This window comes from Polypterus senegalus, chromosome 16 (assembly GCF_016835505.1).
Source record: "Polypterus senegalus isolate Bchr_013 chromosome 16, ASM1683550v1, whole genome shotgun sequence".
Lineage (NCBI taxonomy): Eukaryota > Metazoa > Chordata > Cladistia > Polypteriformes > Polypteridae > Polypterus > Polypterus senegalus.
The window spans coordinates 2525536-2541357 of NC_053169.1; the positions used below are offsets into that span (position 1 = coordinate 2525536).

Below are 15822 nucleotides of genomic sequence, written 5' to 3' on the forward strand. Positions count from 1 at the left end.
TGCTTTTCTTGGGTGATTCCGTTTTGTGGATATTTGGCCTTATGACTGTTTTTCAGCTCCTCTTTGTGCATTTTTGTATTTATTTATTTATTTTTTTAATTTTTTAAATGAAGATTTTGGATTCTTCTGGTTTTGGCCCTCACCCCGTAGGCGTTAAATGGCCGCACTTTAATTATCAATGACATCAGTCACGCCAACAGGTAGGGTGATTGGTAATGGAGGTGCGACCTCTCATATCTTTGCTTGTTAACTGTGTTTCAATTTTTGGATTTTGTACTTTAGTTACAAGGTTTTGATTATCTATTTGTGTTCTTTTTGGTCTTTTCTTTGCTTTGAATTTTGTCTTTTGAGTAGAGGAATATGATTGGTGTTGTCACACACGTGCGATTATTAGACAACTAAAGGGCCTGAATAATAGTCATTCCATGCCTGACCAGGGGGCGGTGAGGTGCACCAATTGTCTCTCTCAATCCCTTACAGACCATTCTTGGGAAATCCCGCCCAGTTCCGCCGCTGCCAATGATGTCACTTCTGGTTTCGACCCTGATGACATCACTTCCTCCACTTGCCTTTAAAAGCTGCCATCTTAAGGCAGCAGTTCAGTTCTGTTTTGGACTCGCATGAGTAAAGAACTCTTGGAAACGGACCTCTTCACAGCCAGGATATAATATATGGGTGGCTGCCCCGAACCTTTTCACGTCACGTTGTGCTTTTGTGACAGTGTATACTGAATTCCTTATTCAAATAAATTATTACTTCAATGAAATGAATGAATTAAAATGTTTATAGTTTGTATTGGCCAAAGTGTTTTTGGGCAGGTTTGGTCATCCCTGCTTGTGTTTAATCACCACACAGTTAATCGACCAAACCGGTCAAGTGGGGTAATCGATAATGAAGGTGTGACGCTTCATGTTCTCCTTCTTTTTTTTGTTGTCTTTGAAGCTGTCCACTGTCCACTGAGTCAGAATGGCGTTGAACACGTAGAATGCACCGAAGATATCACGCTGCATCCCAGGGCCGAGTCGGCGGAGAGTCCGGCCGGAAAAGAGACAAACAACGAGAGAATTCCAGAATCTAAAGCAAGCCCTAAGCAACTGAACTCAGAGGGGGAAACCACAAGGGTAAGCATTTGTGTTGAAACGAATAGTCTATGGACAGTATATACACACACGTCTATGATCTCTCTTTTTAATAATAGAGTACAACACCACAAAGCTTAGTAACCAAAAAAGAGACACTGTCAGATTTTTGATTCATATTTTAAATAGACACTGGGAAAACATTGACTGTTTAATGGGACTTGAGCCCAGGTCACTGGAGGAGTGAGACCACTGTACCTGTCAAAATGGCCCGTCCTCCTAGTTCTAAACTAAACCTTCAAAGTGAGGAAGCTGCCACGTCTACAGACAAAGTCAGCAATCAACAGCTTTGAGTTTGAGGTGTGCACCGCCAACAAGACGGCCGTCAATCACCGTGCCATTTACAATTCAGCGTCTTTATCCATTTATGAAATTTTGTCAAAATTCCGAAGTTCATATTTAATAGCCGTCTCAACGTGAAGAAACACTGACAGCTTTTAGAAGGCGGCATCATTTATGAGTCACAAAGCGAGGAGATTAAAGGTCGGATTTTGCTTAAAAGTGCCTGCAGATCTAATGGATCTAATTTTACCCGACTCTGTTCCGTCTCTCTGAGCATGACAAACTGGTGCTGGAGGCCATTTGCAAATCCGTACGTCATGATGGAAACAAAAATAATCAAACCTGCTTGAGAGCACAGCTCGGGTGTCGGGCTATTATTAGAGCTGCCGTACCTTACAATATCCGCGGCTCTTTATGACAAAAGCACTGCGGTGACATGCAGGACTCTGCAGTCGCTTCTTCATTTCAGCAGCGGCAGGCAATCGAAACTCTTTAATACTCTTCTAAAATGGGATTTTTGAAGTTGCTTGTTTTCTACTGATGAGTCATATTATAAAAAGTGCAGGTGGAATAAAGTTTTAATTCAACAGATAAACCCAGTGAAGAAGCTGCACTGAGTGTTTGTTACAATAGATAGGTAAGAAAAGGCGCTATATGGTAATGAAAGATAGATAGACAGACAGATACGAAAGGCATTGATATTTGTGAAAGGCACCATAATGTAGAGAGATAGATAGATAGATATGAAAGACACTATATAAGTGATAGATATGAAAACATGTATAGGTTTATATAGACAGATGTGTGTGAAAGGCATTGCTGTTTGTGAACAGCACTATATGATAGATACATAGATATGAAAGGCACTATATAATAGAAAGATAGATAGATATGAAAGGCACTATATAATAGAAAGATAGATATGAAAGGCATTACTTGATAGATAGATATGAAAGGCACTATATAATAGATAGATAGATAGATATGAAAGGCACTATATAATAGAAAGATAGATATGAAAGGCATTACTTGATAGATAGATATGAAAGGCACTATATAATAGAAAGATAGATAGATATGAAAGGCACTATATAATAGAAAGATAGATATGAAAGGCATTACTTGATAGATATGAAAGGCACTATATAATAGAAAGATAGATAGATATGAAAGGCACTATATAATAGAAAGATAGATAGATATGAAAGGCACTATATAATAGAAAGATAGATATGAAAGGCATTACTTGATACATAGATATGAAAGGCACTATATAATAGAAAGATAGATAGATATGAAAGGCACTATATAATAGAAAGATAGATATGAAAGGCATTACTTGATAGATAGATATGAAAGGCACTATATAATAGATAGATAGATAGATATGAAAGGCACTATATAATAGATAGATATGAAAGGCACTATATAATAGAAAGATAGATAGATATGAAAGGGACTATATAATAGAAAGATATATATGAAAGGCACTATATAATAGAACTATATAATATAGTTTTTGTTTGGCTGGTGAGAAAATGGATGAACAATGTATGATTTTTTTTTTTTTTTACAGTTTTTCCTGTCTTCATTTGAAGACATTTTGACATTTTAAGGCCTTTGCCCCACTTTTCAGTTTGTTCAGGCCATAAGCCTGTTTGCCGTTTGTCACCCTTTTTATTTATTTATTTTTTTGTGATCAAGTTTTTATTGAGCAAAAACAAATTGACAGGAATAAACGGACTTAACATAACAAAGTAACCCAACCAACCCACCCACTCCCACCTGATTTATTATTTTTTCTAAGCTCTAAGAACAGGCAGGCTTTACAACAAGGAAAGATGGATAGCAGGGGGAGGAGCCAGCAGCAATGATTTAATGGTGGCTTCGCCTACTGGGGGCTCCACCTATAAAGTACAATGAATGAATGAGCATTTAATGAGATGCTACCTAAATATTATATAATAAACTATCATAACCTAAAATACATAAAAATACTATGTGAAAAATAGCAAGAATTACAAAAACCAAAAATTTGTACAAGCCAGAGACAAAACTCTTGATGTAACACAACTGATATTGGGAATATAATACTGTAATAAACAAGTCCAAGACCTGAAACCACAATTTCATTTAAATAAAGTAGTGGAGGAGTTGAAAAACCATAATAACTTAACCAGAGGCCAAGAAATAAAATGAAAATTGGAGACAATAAGAGAATTAATTCTGTGCCAACCTGGATTTATTTCCATTTTGTTATGTGTTGTTGGGACCCCCAGGAGGCGGGGCCACCCTGGCATCAGTGCTACTGGCTCCTCCCTCTGCCTTTATAAGCAGCTGAGAGGAAAGCATTCAGTAGCGGCTTGTTTAAGTTTGGTGCCATCTTAGCGTAAGTACCGTTCTTCTGATTTAGATTTCCTGGCCTTTGATGGTGTTTCTGCTCTGTCGGTTGGTTTATCCTCTTGGATTGTGTTTCGGGGCATGGCTACCTAGGATTGCCTTTTTGGGGCCTTCCTTGAAATGGGTTTCTATGGCCAAGCCTAAGATCACTATACATCAGCTGGAGTGGTGCAAAGCACACTGCCATTGGACAATTCATCATATGGAGTGATGAATAACGCTTCGCTGTATGGCAGGTCTGATGGACCAATCTGGGTTTGGCGCATTGTGCTTCCTTTAAAGTTTGGTGGAGGAGGGATAATAGCAGGGCTTGGGTTTGGTTCCTTGGTTTACATTGAAGGGTATTGTAAATACTCCAGCATACCAAGAAATCTGAGATAATTGTGGCTGTACCCCAGTTCACAGAGCATGGTCCATAAAGACATGGAGGAACTCGAGTGGACTGCACAAGGCCTTGACTTCAATTCATCCCAGAGGTTTCCAAAAGGGTTGGAGCACCTGTTGTGAGCTCGGTTTTCTCGTCCAGCATTAGTTCCCGACTTCACAAATGCTCTTTTGGCAGAAAGGGCACAGATACACTCCATAATCCTGTGGGGAAAAACAGTGATGGCTGTTACTTGACTCCATATTAATGCCCATTGGTTTTGGTGTTTGACACAGGTGTGATGGTCAAGTGTCCACAAACAGCCTAGCAGCGGTTTAGCCTTCTCTCTTGCAGTAATCGGTCAGCTGTGGTCCGTTCCGGTGTGCCACCCCAGTCCCTGAACTTCACTGCTGTTTTTTTTTTTCCTTGAGGCGACCACTTCCTGATGCCAGCCCGATGATCATGAAGTGCGCCCTTTGAAACCCTAGCTCAAACCATCAAACGCAAATTGCAGGATTTCAAAAAATGCACAACCCATACTTAACGTTAGCCATTGTGCAGCCAACAAAATGCTCTGTGAAGGACGCTGGTGTAAAATGGGCCGCCTTTCAAACAGCTCGCTGTTAATTTGGCTGCACTTTTTAAAAGCAGAGGATTATGAGCAGCTTGGCTATTGGAAGCCTTCTGTTTTTATTATCCAAGATTAAGTGTAATCAGCCTGGCTATTGTGTGTCCTGAAATCTAGCTGGAAGGACCCCATATCAGTCATCTTTATCCTAGTAGGACGTGTGCCCTCCCTGCTCATTTGATCCTCAGCCTACTTCTAAGGAGAAAAACATGACGGTGCGCACCTCCTTTTGTGGGCCCTTGTTTTGGCCGCCCTTTTATAAGCTTTGTGTCCTGTGGAACCCGAACATAACACCACAGTCGTCGTCTTTATGATTAGACTTCAAAGTCCCATTTCATGGCGTCATTGGTTAAATGAGGACTAGCCGGGCTACCCACCTAAGAGGGGTTGAAATTTAAGTGATCTGCTTAGATAAGGAAATGAAACGATTGAGATATTGATAAATAAAGGGATATACGCATCATGAAAGACCCAATATCAAAAATATACTGCAAATTGATAGATAGGAATATAACAACAACACCATTTATTTCTATAGCACATGTTCATACAAAAAGTAGCTCAAAGTGCTTTACATACTGAAGAAAAGAAAATAAAAGACAAAATAAGAAATTAAAATAAGACAACATTAGTTAACATAGAAAAGGAGTAAAGTCCAATGGCCAGGGTGGACAGAAAAACAAAAAACTCCAGACGGCTGGAGAAAAAAAAAATCTGTAGGGATTCCAGACCATGAGACCACCCAGTCCCTCTGGGCATTCTACCTAACATAAATGAAACAGTCCTCTTTGGATTTAGGGTTCTCACGGAAGGCTTGATGATGATGGTCACAGACTTCTGCCTTTTAATCCATCCATCATTGTTGGAGCATCATGAAGCTTTGAGTAGGTGGTGGTGGAAAGGAAACGGAAAAGAAACAGAAAGAGAGTAGGGGTCAGTACGATTTTAGAGCCACCATGAATAGTTATTATGATGAATTGATATACAGAGTATCAGGATTTTAAATTAAGTGAAGTTATAAAAGGCCATGTTAAAGTAATGTGTTTTCAGCAGTGTTTTAAAGTGCTCTACTGTATCAGCCTGGTGAATTCCTATTGGCAGGCTATTCCAGATTTTAGGTGCATAGCAGCAGAAGGCCGCCTCACCACTTCTTTTAAGTTTTGTTCTTGGAATTCTAAGGAGACACTCATTTGAGGATCTGAGGTTACGATTTGGAATATAAGGTGTCAGACATTCCGATATATAAGATGGGGCGAGATTATTTAAGGCTTTATAAACCATAAGCAGAATTTTAAAGTCAATCCTGAATGACACAGGTAACCAGTGTAGTGACATCAAAACTGGAGAAATGTGTTTGATTTTCTTTTCCTAGTTAGGATTCTAGCAGCTGCATTCTGCACTAGTTGCAAACGATTTATGTCTTTTTTGGGTAGTCCTGAGAGGAGTGTGTTACAGTAATCTAGTCGACTGAAAACAAACGCGTGAACTAATTTCTCAGCATCTTTCAGTGATATAAGAGGTCTAACTTTACTTATGTTTCTTAAGTGAAAAATGCTGTCCTAATGATCTGATTAATATGTGATTTAAAATTCAGATTACAGTCAACAATCACCCCTAAGCTTTTTACCTCCGTCTTGACTTTTAATCCTAATGTATCCAGTTTATTTCTAATAGCCTCATTGTATCCATTATTGCTGATCACTAAATTTCAGTTTTCTCTTTATTTAACTTGAGAAAATTACTATTCATCCATTCTGAGATACAAGTCAGACATTGTGTTAGTGAATCAATAGAATCAGGGTCATCAGGTGCTATTGATAAGTACAGCTGTGTGTCATCAGCATAGCTGTGGTAGCTCACGTTGTGCCCTGAGATAATCTGACCTAACGGAAGCATGTAGATTGAGAATAACAGCGGACCCAGGATAGAGCCTTGTGGAACACCATATTGGATATCATGTGTCTTCGAGTTGTAATTCCCACAACTAACAAAAATTTTCTCCCTGTCAGGTAGGATTCAAACCAATTTAAGACACTGCCAGAGAGGCCCACCCATTGACTAAGGCGATTTCTAAGAATATTATGATCAATGGTGTCAAATGCAGCACTCAGATCTAAGAGGATGAGAACAGATAAATGGCCTCTGTCTGCATTCACCGCAAGTCATTTACTACTTTAACGAGTGCAGTTTCTGTGCTGTGATTTGTTCTAAAACCGACTGAAATTTATCAAGAATAGCATGTTTATTGAGGTGGTCATTTAACTGCATAATGACTGCCTTCTCCAGAACTTTACTTAAGAAAGGCAGGTTAGAGATGGGTCTAAAATTTTCAAGAGCGAGGGTCAAGATTATGTTTCTTAAGTAGGGGTTTAACTACAGCAGTCTTAAGACAGTCTGGGAAGACCCCGTATCTAGTGACAATTTACTATGTCAGAACATTATCAATTAGCACGCCTGATACTTCTTTGAAAAACCTTGTTGGTATCGGGTCAAGGAGCAGGTGGAGGGTTTTAATTGAGATATTATTTTTGTAAATCAGGTAAATCTATCCTAGTGAAAGAGTTTAATTTGTTTATAACAGGATGTTGGGGTTTAGGAGGATCCTTAGTGTTGGAGGGATATACTATGTTATTTCTAATATCATTAATTTTTGATTGAAAATACAGCGACAGCCTCACAGGTTTCACTGGAAGCACTTAGGAGGCATTCCTTTGAGTTGCCTGGTTTAGTAGGCGATCAATTGTAGAAAATAAGACTCTGGGATTACTAGCATTGTTATTTATAATCTTGGAGAAATAGCAGCGTCTCTCAAGACGGACAGTGTTATTGTATTCTGTTATTTTGACTTTTAATATTTCATGGTGGATAGTAAGTTTAGTCTTCCTCCATTGACGCTCAGCTCTACGGCATGTTCTCTTTAAATCAGACACTCTTTGGGTCTTCCATGGTATACCAATGCTAGAAGATTTTTTAACTGTCTTTTCAGGTGCAACTCTGTCAACAGCAGCTCTCACTTTAGTATTAAATCTTTCCACCTTACTATTTACATTATCCTTGCTATTATAGCTGGCACTATAAACGGACTGATTGTTTTAAAGCTGCTGCCTAGTCTAAGTGTTTTTAACAATATTCTTCTCATGGGTGTTTTTTATCATTATTTCTATATTAAAAAGTAGAAGAAAATGGTCTGATAGACGAATATCAATGATCTGTTTTATATCAACTTTCAGTCCTTTAGTAATCACTAAGTCTAACGTATGACCTGCTTTATGTGTAGGCTGATTTATGAGTTGTCTCAAATCAAAAGAATCCAGGAGGTTCATAAATTCTTTTACTTTTAGATCACACTGATTATCGATATGAAAATTAAAGTCACCAACTATTAGGAGTGTGTCATAGTTCGTAATTAAAACTGACATTAAGTCAGAGAATTCCTCTGACCTTCCTCCTCCACTTCTCTTCCAGCAAACTTCGTCCGTCGTCCTCCCGACTCTGGCTGCCAGAGCAGTGGCACCGGTTGCCCGTTGGTGTGGTCCTGAAGCACTTCTGGGGAGATGGAAACCCAACAAAGTGAGACTCTGCAGTCCGTGCAGCACCCCCTGCTGGCAGAACCCAACAGGACTGTGTCGAACTCCCATGAAGCTCTGTGGGAATTTGAGGCCACTGCTCCTGCAGCCAGAGTCGGGAGGATGACGGACGAAGTTTGCTGGAAGAGAAGTGGAGGAGGAAGGTCAGAGGAATTCTCTGACTTAATGTCAATTTTAATTACGAACTATGACACACTCCTAATAGTTGGCGACTTTCATTTTCATATCGATAATCAGTGTGATCTAAAAGTAAAAGAATTTATGAACCTCCTGGGCTCTTTTGATTTGAGACGCTCGTTAATCAGCCTACACATAAAGCAGGTCATACGTTAGACTTTGTGATTACTAAAGGACTGAAAGTTGATATAAAACAGATCACTGTTTGCTGTTGCCTAGGGGGGGCTGCCATCTAGTGCTGATTGTGCCCTGTGCATGGTCTCTCCCCCAGTCCTTCTACTATTTAGGTATCACAGCCGCCTGCCACGATATGTATATATTTATTTAGATAGCCTATCCAATGTAACGTAATGTGCACAATCAAATGCTTCAGTCCAACAGGTCCTCTTTAATGGCAGGCCTTCTTTGCAAACTGCAGCTCGTCCTGGCAGTTGCTGGATTTCGTTTTTGTCTGCCGTATTTGCCGAGCCCCCCCTGCTGATTATTTGTGCTGTGGACGCAGTCTGGTTTGTTGGCCATATTGTATCACAGCAGTTTCTACTTGACAGGCAGCTTGCAAGGTCACGCAGAGCACGGCCAAGCAAGATGGCGTCCTCTAGAGATCAGTGGTTTTTGCCAGCAGAAGCCTCTCCTGGCTTGGGATCGAAGTGGCTGTGATTAAAATTTGTCAGGCAGTCTGAAGGCGGGCGGCTTAGTGGCTGCAGACGCATCCTGTGCCAATCTTTTCCAATTGTTGTTCTAAAAATGTTAACAATCTCTGCTGTCCTTTTAGGTTCCAGTGCCTTTTGTGAAGTGAATGTTCCATCCATCTTTTCCTAAGAGTGCCTGACCTTTAATTATTTCCGGTCGCAGTTTTGTTTGTGTTTTATCTTTAAATAAATCTTCATTGCTTTCAGCTGATTTGCCAGTGTTGTATTTTTGCGTTTTGGATACACACCCAATCCCTCAGCATGATGAGTCGTTATGGATATGGAGGGATGGATGGCAGGGTTGATGGGTGGGTGTTTATTTTTGTGACCCTCCGCCCAAGAGGTGGATGATCTCCTGTGGAGTTGTGTTGGCCCAAATATTTATTGTTCCATGATGTTACGCAGGTAGCAGTGTCTGTTCTGTTTGCTTTTCTCATGGTTGCCACGTTTTACAGCACATCCTACAATTTATTACAGAAGTCTCCAACTTTTTGATTGTTACATTGACCTCCTTGGCGTTAACCCCGATTGTGACTCAGGCTTAGAATTCTATGTTGGTACGGTGAAGCCCGAGTCAGACTCAGGGTGAGTGTAGTGATCTGCTTTACAGCATTAAGCCCAAATAACGCTTGGAACAGTATTCTGCTGCCATTTGGTGGATGGCATAACATCCAAACATAACAGCAAAAAAAGTCATGAATATTTATTGGTGCATTGCCCCTCCAAGGTAACTCATCAACAATTTATGAGCGGTACGGAATGGCAAACATAAATCACTTTTAGAACAAACTGAAATGGAACCATTGTTCGAATCAAGTGAAAGCGATGACAATCTGATATTTAGACAGACATTGAAACTGATGCAAACGGCCAAACCACCATGATATGCGTACTAAATTCAGTCCCGTGAAGCCTCACCTTCGTGCAAGTAGCAAGAAAAGGCAAAATGAAAGTCGCTAAACACTGTGCTGTGGTAGCCCACAGTAACACAAGGAGCGTGTCGATCAAGCAGATCAGGCACTGACGGCCTACCCTCTCCTGCTCAAGCAGCTGAAAATATACAGTTGTGCCAAGAAATGTGTTCCTATTGTCCCAATTGTGGTGTTGGGCTGTGCGTTGGTGTCTGTCTCAGAACATGCCACACCAAGAATGTGATCCAAATCCGTGGACTCTGGACAGACCTTTCCTATTGCATTCACACTGATCAGCCACAGCATTCAAACCACTGACTGGTGATGTGAACATTCGAGAAAAACGGACAAGCGCGAGTATCTGAACAACCTGTGATGGCTGGACAAGTTGGTCAGAACATCCTACAACAGCAGGTCTTGAGCACTGGTAAGTGTCTACCAAAGGTGTTCCATTAAAGAACAAGCGGTGCACTGGCGACATGTGGGCACTGTTTTAAAAAAAGTCAACTGATGACAGACACTCATCACATAGACAATTTGATTTGAGTAAATCAGGAAGGACAGACCTACACAAATCACTCCAGAAATTCCTGTCTTTCGCATGTCTTTTTAATACGGAATATTAAGCGTGGAGTTTTTCATGTGTGTCAAGTAGTGTTGCATTGGTACTAAAGATTTAAAGTATCTTATCTATCTATCTATCTACACTCACCTAAAGGATTATTAGGAACACCTGTTCAATCTCTCATTAATGCAATTATCTAATCAACCAATCACATGGCAGTTGCTTCAATGCATTTAGGGGTGTGGTCCTGGTCAAGACAATCTCCTGAACTCCAAACTGAATGTCAGAATGGGACAGAAAGGCGATTTAAGCAATTTGGAGCGTGGCATGGTTGTTGGTGCCAGACGGGCCAGTCTGAGTATTTCATAATCTGCTCAGTTACTGGGATTTTCACGCACAACCATTTCTATGGTTTACAAAGAATGGTGTGAAAAGGGAAAAACATCCAGTATGCGGCAGTCCTGTGGGCGAAAATGCCTTGTTGATGCTAGAGGTCAGAGGAGAATGAATGGGCCGACTGATTCAAGCTGAGAGAAGAGCAACTTTGACTGAAAGAACCACTCGTTACAACCGAGGTGTGCAGCAAAGCATTTGTGAAGCCACAACACGCACAACCTTGAGGCAGATGGGCTACAACAGCAGAAGACCCCACCGGGTACCACTCATCTCCACTACAAATAGGAAAAAGAGGCTACAATTGGCACAAGCTCACCAAAATTGGACAGTTGAAGACTAGAAAAATGTCGCATGGTCTGATGAGTCTCGATTTCTGTTGACATTCAAATGGTAGAGTCAGAATTTGGCGTAAACAGAATGAGAACATGGATCCATCATGCCTTGTTACCACTGTGCAGGCTGGTGGTGGGGGTGGTGTAATGGTGTGGGGTATGTTTTCTTGGCACACCTTAGGCCCCTTTGTGCCAATTGGGCATCGTTTAAATGCCACGGGCTATTTGAGCATTGTTTCTGACCATGTCCATCCCTTCATGACCACCATGTACCCATCCTCTGATGGCTACTTCCAGCAGGATAATGCACCATGTCACAAAGCTCGAATCATTTCAAATTGGTTTCTTGAACATGACAATGAGTTCACTGTACTAAAATGGCCCCCACAGTCACCAGATCTCAACCCAGTAGAGCATCTTTGGGATGTGGTGGAACGGGAGCTTCGTGCCCTGGATGTGCATCCCACAAATCTCCATCAACTGCAAGATGCTATCCTATCAATATGGGCCAACATTTCTAAAGAATGCTTTCAGCACCTTGTTGAATCAATGCCACGTAGAATGAAGGCAGTTCTGAGGGCGAAAGGGGGTCAAACAGCGTATTAGTATGGTGGTCCTAATAATCCTTTAGGTGAGTGTATCTATCTGATAGTGCCTTTCATATCTATCACTTATATAGTGCATTTTATCTATCATATATATGTATAGGGTGGTCCAGATGTAATTATGCAATTTTCATTACACTTTATTTTCATTAATTTTATTACATAGAAAATCACCCGAAAAATTCTGGACCATCGAGAAATGTGCGAACTGACGACATGAGGAATCGTCTTTAAGCCAAACTGGAATCGTCCCCACATAAATCAAAGTCATCCAGACGATCTGGATCTGCATAATTAGATTTGGACCACCCTGTACAATAGAGTGCTTTTCATATTTATCTGTCATTTAATGTATTTCATATCTATTCACTATATAGTGCTTTTCGTGTCTGTCTGTGTATTCTGTAGTGCCTTTGACATCTTATCGATTATGTAATGTCTTTCATATACAACGTATATCTACTAAATCCAAGTGCTGGCCGGGCCTTAACACGCTCAGCTTCAGGTGGATGACTTCTTCTGAAGTGCATTGCTGACAAAGGGCCATTGCTCCTGACTCCTGGTTACGAGGGCCATGCATTTCACACGCTGCCATTGTGTCTTTCTATTTGTCCGCCAAGCTTACGTGCTGCAACATCGCTGAGCAGTCTGTCATTCAGAATCTGTGAGGTTAGGTTGCAGTTTGTGAGCTGGCCCTTGAATTACAAACGCAGTGTTTCTTGTTTCATTGTTTCAGTTTTGTAAAGTCTATAAAATCATAAAAATGAACAATCCTTGTCTTTTATAATGTTAATGATAGATAGATACTTTATTAATCCCAAGGGGAAATTCACATAATCCAGCAGCAGCACACTGATACAAAATGACAAACATCTTTGGTTTTTATCTTTGTATACTTGTGCTCGTCTAAAATGGAGTTCTTTATTTTAATCCATTCTTCATGGCTCCAAAGAATGTTGCCGTGCTGCAGCTATGAATTTCACTGACTGTGTACACATGACAACACTGTGACTGCTAAACAAAATCCGGCCACTATAACCGTTGAAAAATGTCCTAGGAAGGGTTGATGTGAGCCAGCGCCCCTCAGTTGTCTTGTCCTGGCCTTGCTTCTTGGGTACCTGATTTGTCTTGTGAGCACAAACCAGGGCTGGTATACCACAGTGTGGCACTAGAGGGCACTCTTGTCATACCTTTAAACTTGCTGGCTCTCTGAGATGCTAAAAGTGAAATGAAGGAAGTTCTAGGAACACAATGGGCTTTTAACTTTTGTTTGCCTTGCCTACTTTTTTACCACGTTATGGGCTTTCACCCCATCCACTGATAGTCCCTGCCTTGTACCCAAAGCTGTGCCAGCTCCCTGCACCCCAGCTATCACATCGGTCAATGTAATCTTATGGTGTCCTTTTAAAGATGACTTGAACACAGCTGCATCTCTTTAAACTGTGCTTGCTTACATAACACAATTAGGCCAAACCTTGTGAGCCTAAGAGTCCAAAATGCTATGGGGTTATTAAAAGGTCTTCTCCAACTCCACCCGTAGGTCCCGTGATGAAATTCTGGGGATCTCGGAAACTTCTTTCAGCATCTTGTGTTCTGCTCTCAGACAGCTTGCTGGGGAGGCCTGTGATGGGCAGGTTGGCTGTCGGTTTAGATAGATGGATACTTTATTAATCCCCATACTCCAGCAGCAGCATACTGATAAAAACAATATTAATGAAATAAAAATGCAGTGCAAGTTAAAAAATGCTAGGTGGAGAGTGCGAGGCAGGTGTAACAGACAATAACTTTGTATAATGTTAGCGTTTACTCCCCCGGGTGGAATTGAAGAGTCGCACAGTGTGGGGTCTCCTCAGTCTGTCAGTGGAGCAGGATGGTGACAGCAGTCTGTGGCTGAAGCTGCTCCTCAGTCTGGAGATGATCCTGTTCAGTGGATGCAGTGGATTCTCCATGATTGACAGGAGTCTGCTCAGCGCCCATCGCTCTGCCACGGATGTCAGACTGTCCAGCTCCGTGCCTACAATAGAGCCTGCCTTCCTCACCAGTTTGTCCAGGCGTGAGGCGTCCCTCTTTTTTATGCTGCCTCCCCAGTACACCACCGCATAGAAGAGGACACTCGCCACCACCGTCTGATCTGCAGCATCTTATTGCAGATGTTGAAGGACGCCAGTCTTCTAATGAAGTATAGTCGGCTCTGTCCTCTCTTACACAGATCATCAGTGTTGGCAGTCCAGTCCAGTTTATCATCCAGCTGCACTCCCAGGTATTTATAGGTCTGCACCCTCTGCACAGTCACCTCTGATGATCTCAGGGTCCATGAGGGGCCTGGGCCTCCTAAAATCCACCACCACCTCCTTGGTTTTGCTGGTGTTCAGGTGATGGTGGTTTGAGTTGCACCATTTAACAAAGTCCTTGATTAGGTTCCTATACTCCTCCTCCTGCCCACTCCTGATGCAGCCCACCATAGCAGTGTCATCAGCGAACTTTTGCACGTGGAAGGACTCCGAGTTGTATTGGAAGTCCGATGTATGTTGGCTGAACAGGACTGGAGAAAGTAGAGTCAAAAGTTTCAAATCTTTCTGGACAGTGGAATAGTGGAGGCCTCAGAGAACTCTTTCTATCTCGGCATGACGACAACACACACATCAAGAATGACAAACCCAACCATTTACATTTATTTATTTGGCTGACGCTGTTATCCAAAGCAACTTACAACATTTGAGGTAAAATTGGTTCATATTCTTTTATTTTTTTGTGTTTCCAATTGGAACACAAAGGGGTGAAGTGATTTGCTCAGGGTGACACGGTGTCACTGGTGGGATCTAAACTGACAACCTCACGGTTTGAAGACCAAAGCCTTAAACACTGCGCCGCCATACTGCCTGCCTAAACCAAGTTAAATGACTGAGGCTTAAATATGAGGACAATTACAGACGTATCCCCCCTTGTGATGTTCTGGTCCAACTTGTGGTATTTGAAGTAGTGATCAGTGGACTGGGGTGCACTTAGTTTTACACATTTGCATTTCTGTTGATTTAAATTATATTATGGAGTACAAAATGTAAATGTGGCCTGCTGTTTTTTATATTACAGTACCTCACCTTTATCTGTAGATACAGACGTGGAGAGCAAATCTCGATATGTCCGCAGATGTTAAAGGAAAAAACATCTCATGGGGTGTACTTACTTTTTCACACAACTGTAGCTGAGAGATGTCACTTCAAGTTGATTCTTTGTGTTCATCCTCTTCCTCGTTTAGGTGTCCGATGGCTGCTCCTGTCTACCCTCAGTAGTGAGCAGTGGCAGTCGAGTTGCATCTCCATGCCCACAGCATACACTTGTAAATGTGCCATTCGTACAACAAGCAGCGAGTGTCCTGAGCAAAGCCCCATCACATGTCACACACACCACCGTGACAAAATATTTAATGAAGAAAAATGTCCCTCTGAATGAAGTAAATAAAGATTCAAAACGCATCAACTTTCAAAACCGTTAACTCAAACCTGGAAGGTGCCCAAATGTTGTGCCATGTTGGCATTTTCTAATGTGTTTAAAAAGTGAGCATTACTTAATGAGATGAGGTGAGGCTTATTTTAGCCCATTAAACTAATCGTTAGCTAACAATGAGTAGCTTTGAACAGGTGCATATCACTGGGGCCCTGTGGTCAGCGGAGGTGACACTAACACTGGACGGCCAGCACAATGGCTATAGGGATGACCTGCTCTCGCTCTCGCTGTCTCTCGCTCTCA

General features: G+C 41.4%; 1 protein-coding gene across 2 annotated transcripts in view; it reads left to right on the forward strand.

Annotated features, from left to right (window-relative positions):
* Positions 1–15822, forward strand: part of samd12 (sterile alpha motif domain containing 12) — a 170941-nt gene that overhangs the window by 36491 nt on the left and 118628 nt on the right. For both annotated transcript variants that reach the window (XM_039737897.1, XM_039737898.1), the window contains exon 2: positions 943–1121. In XM_039737897.1, coding sequence (XP_039593831.1) covers positions 943–1121 — 179 coding nt within the window. The remainder of the gene's footprint in view (positions 1–942; positions 1122–15822) is intronic.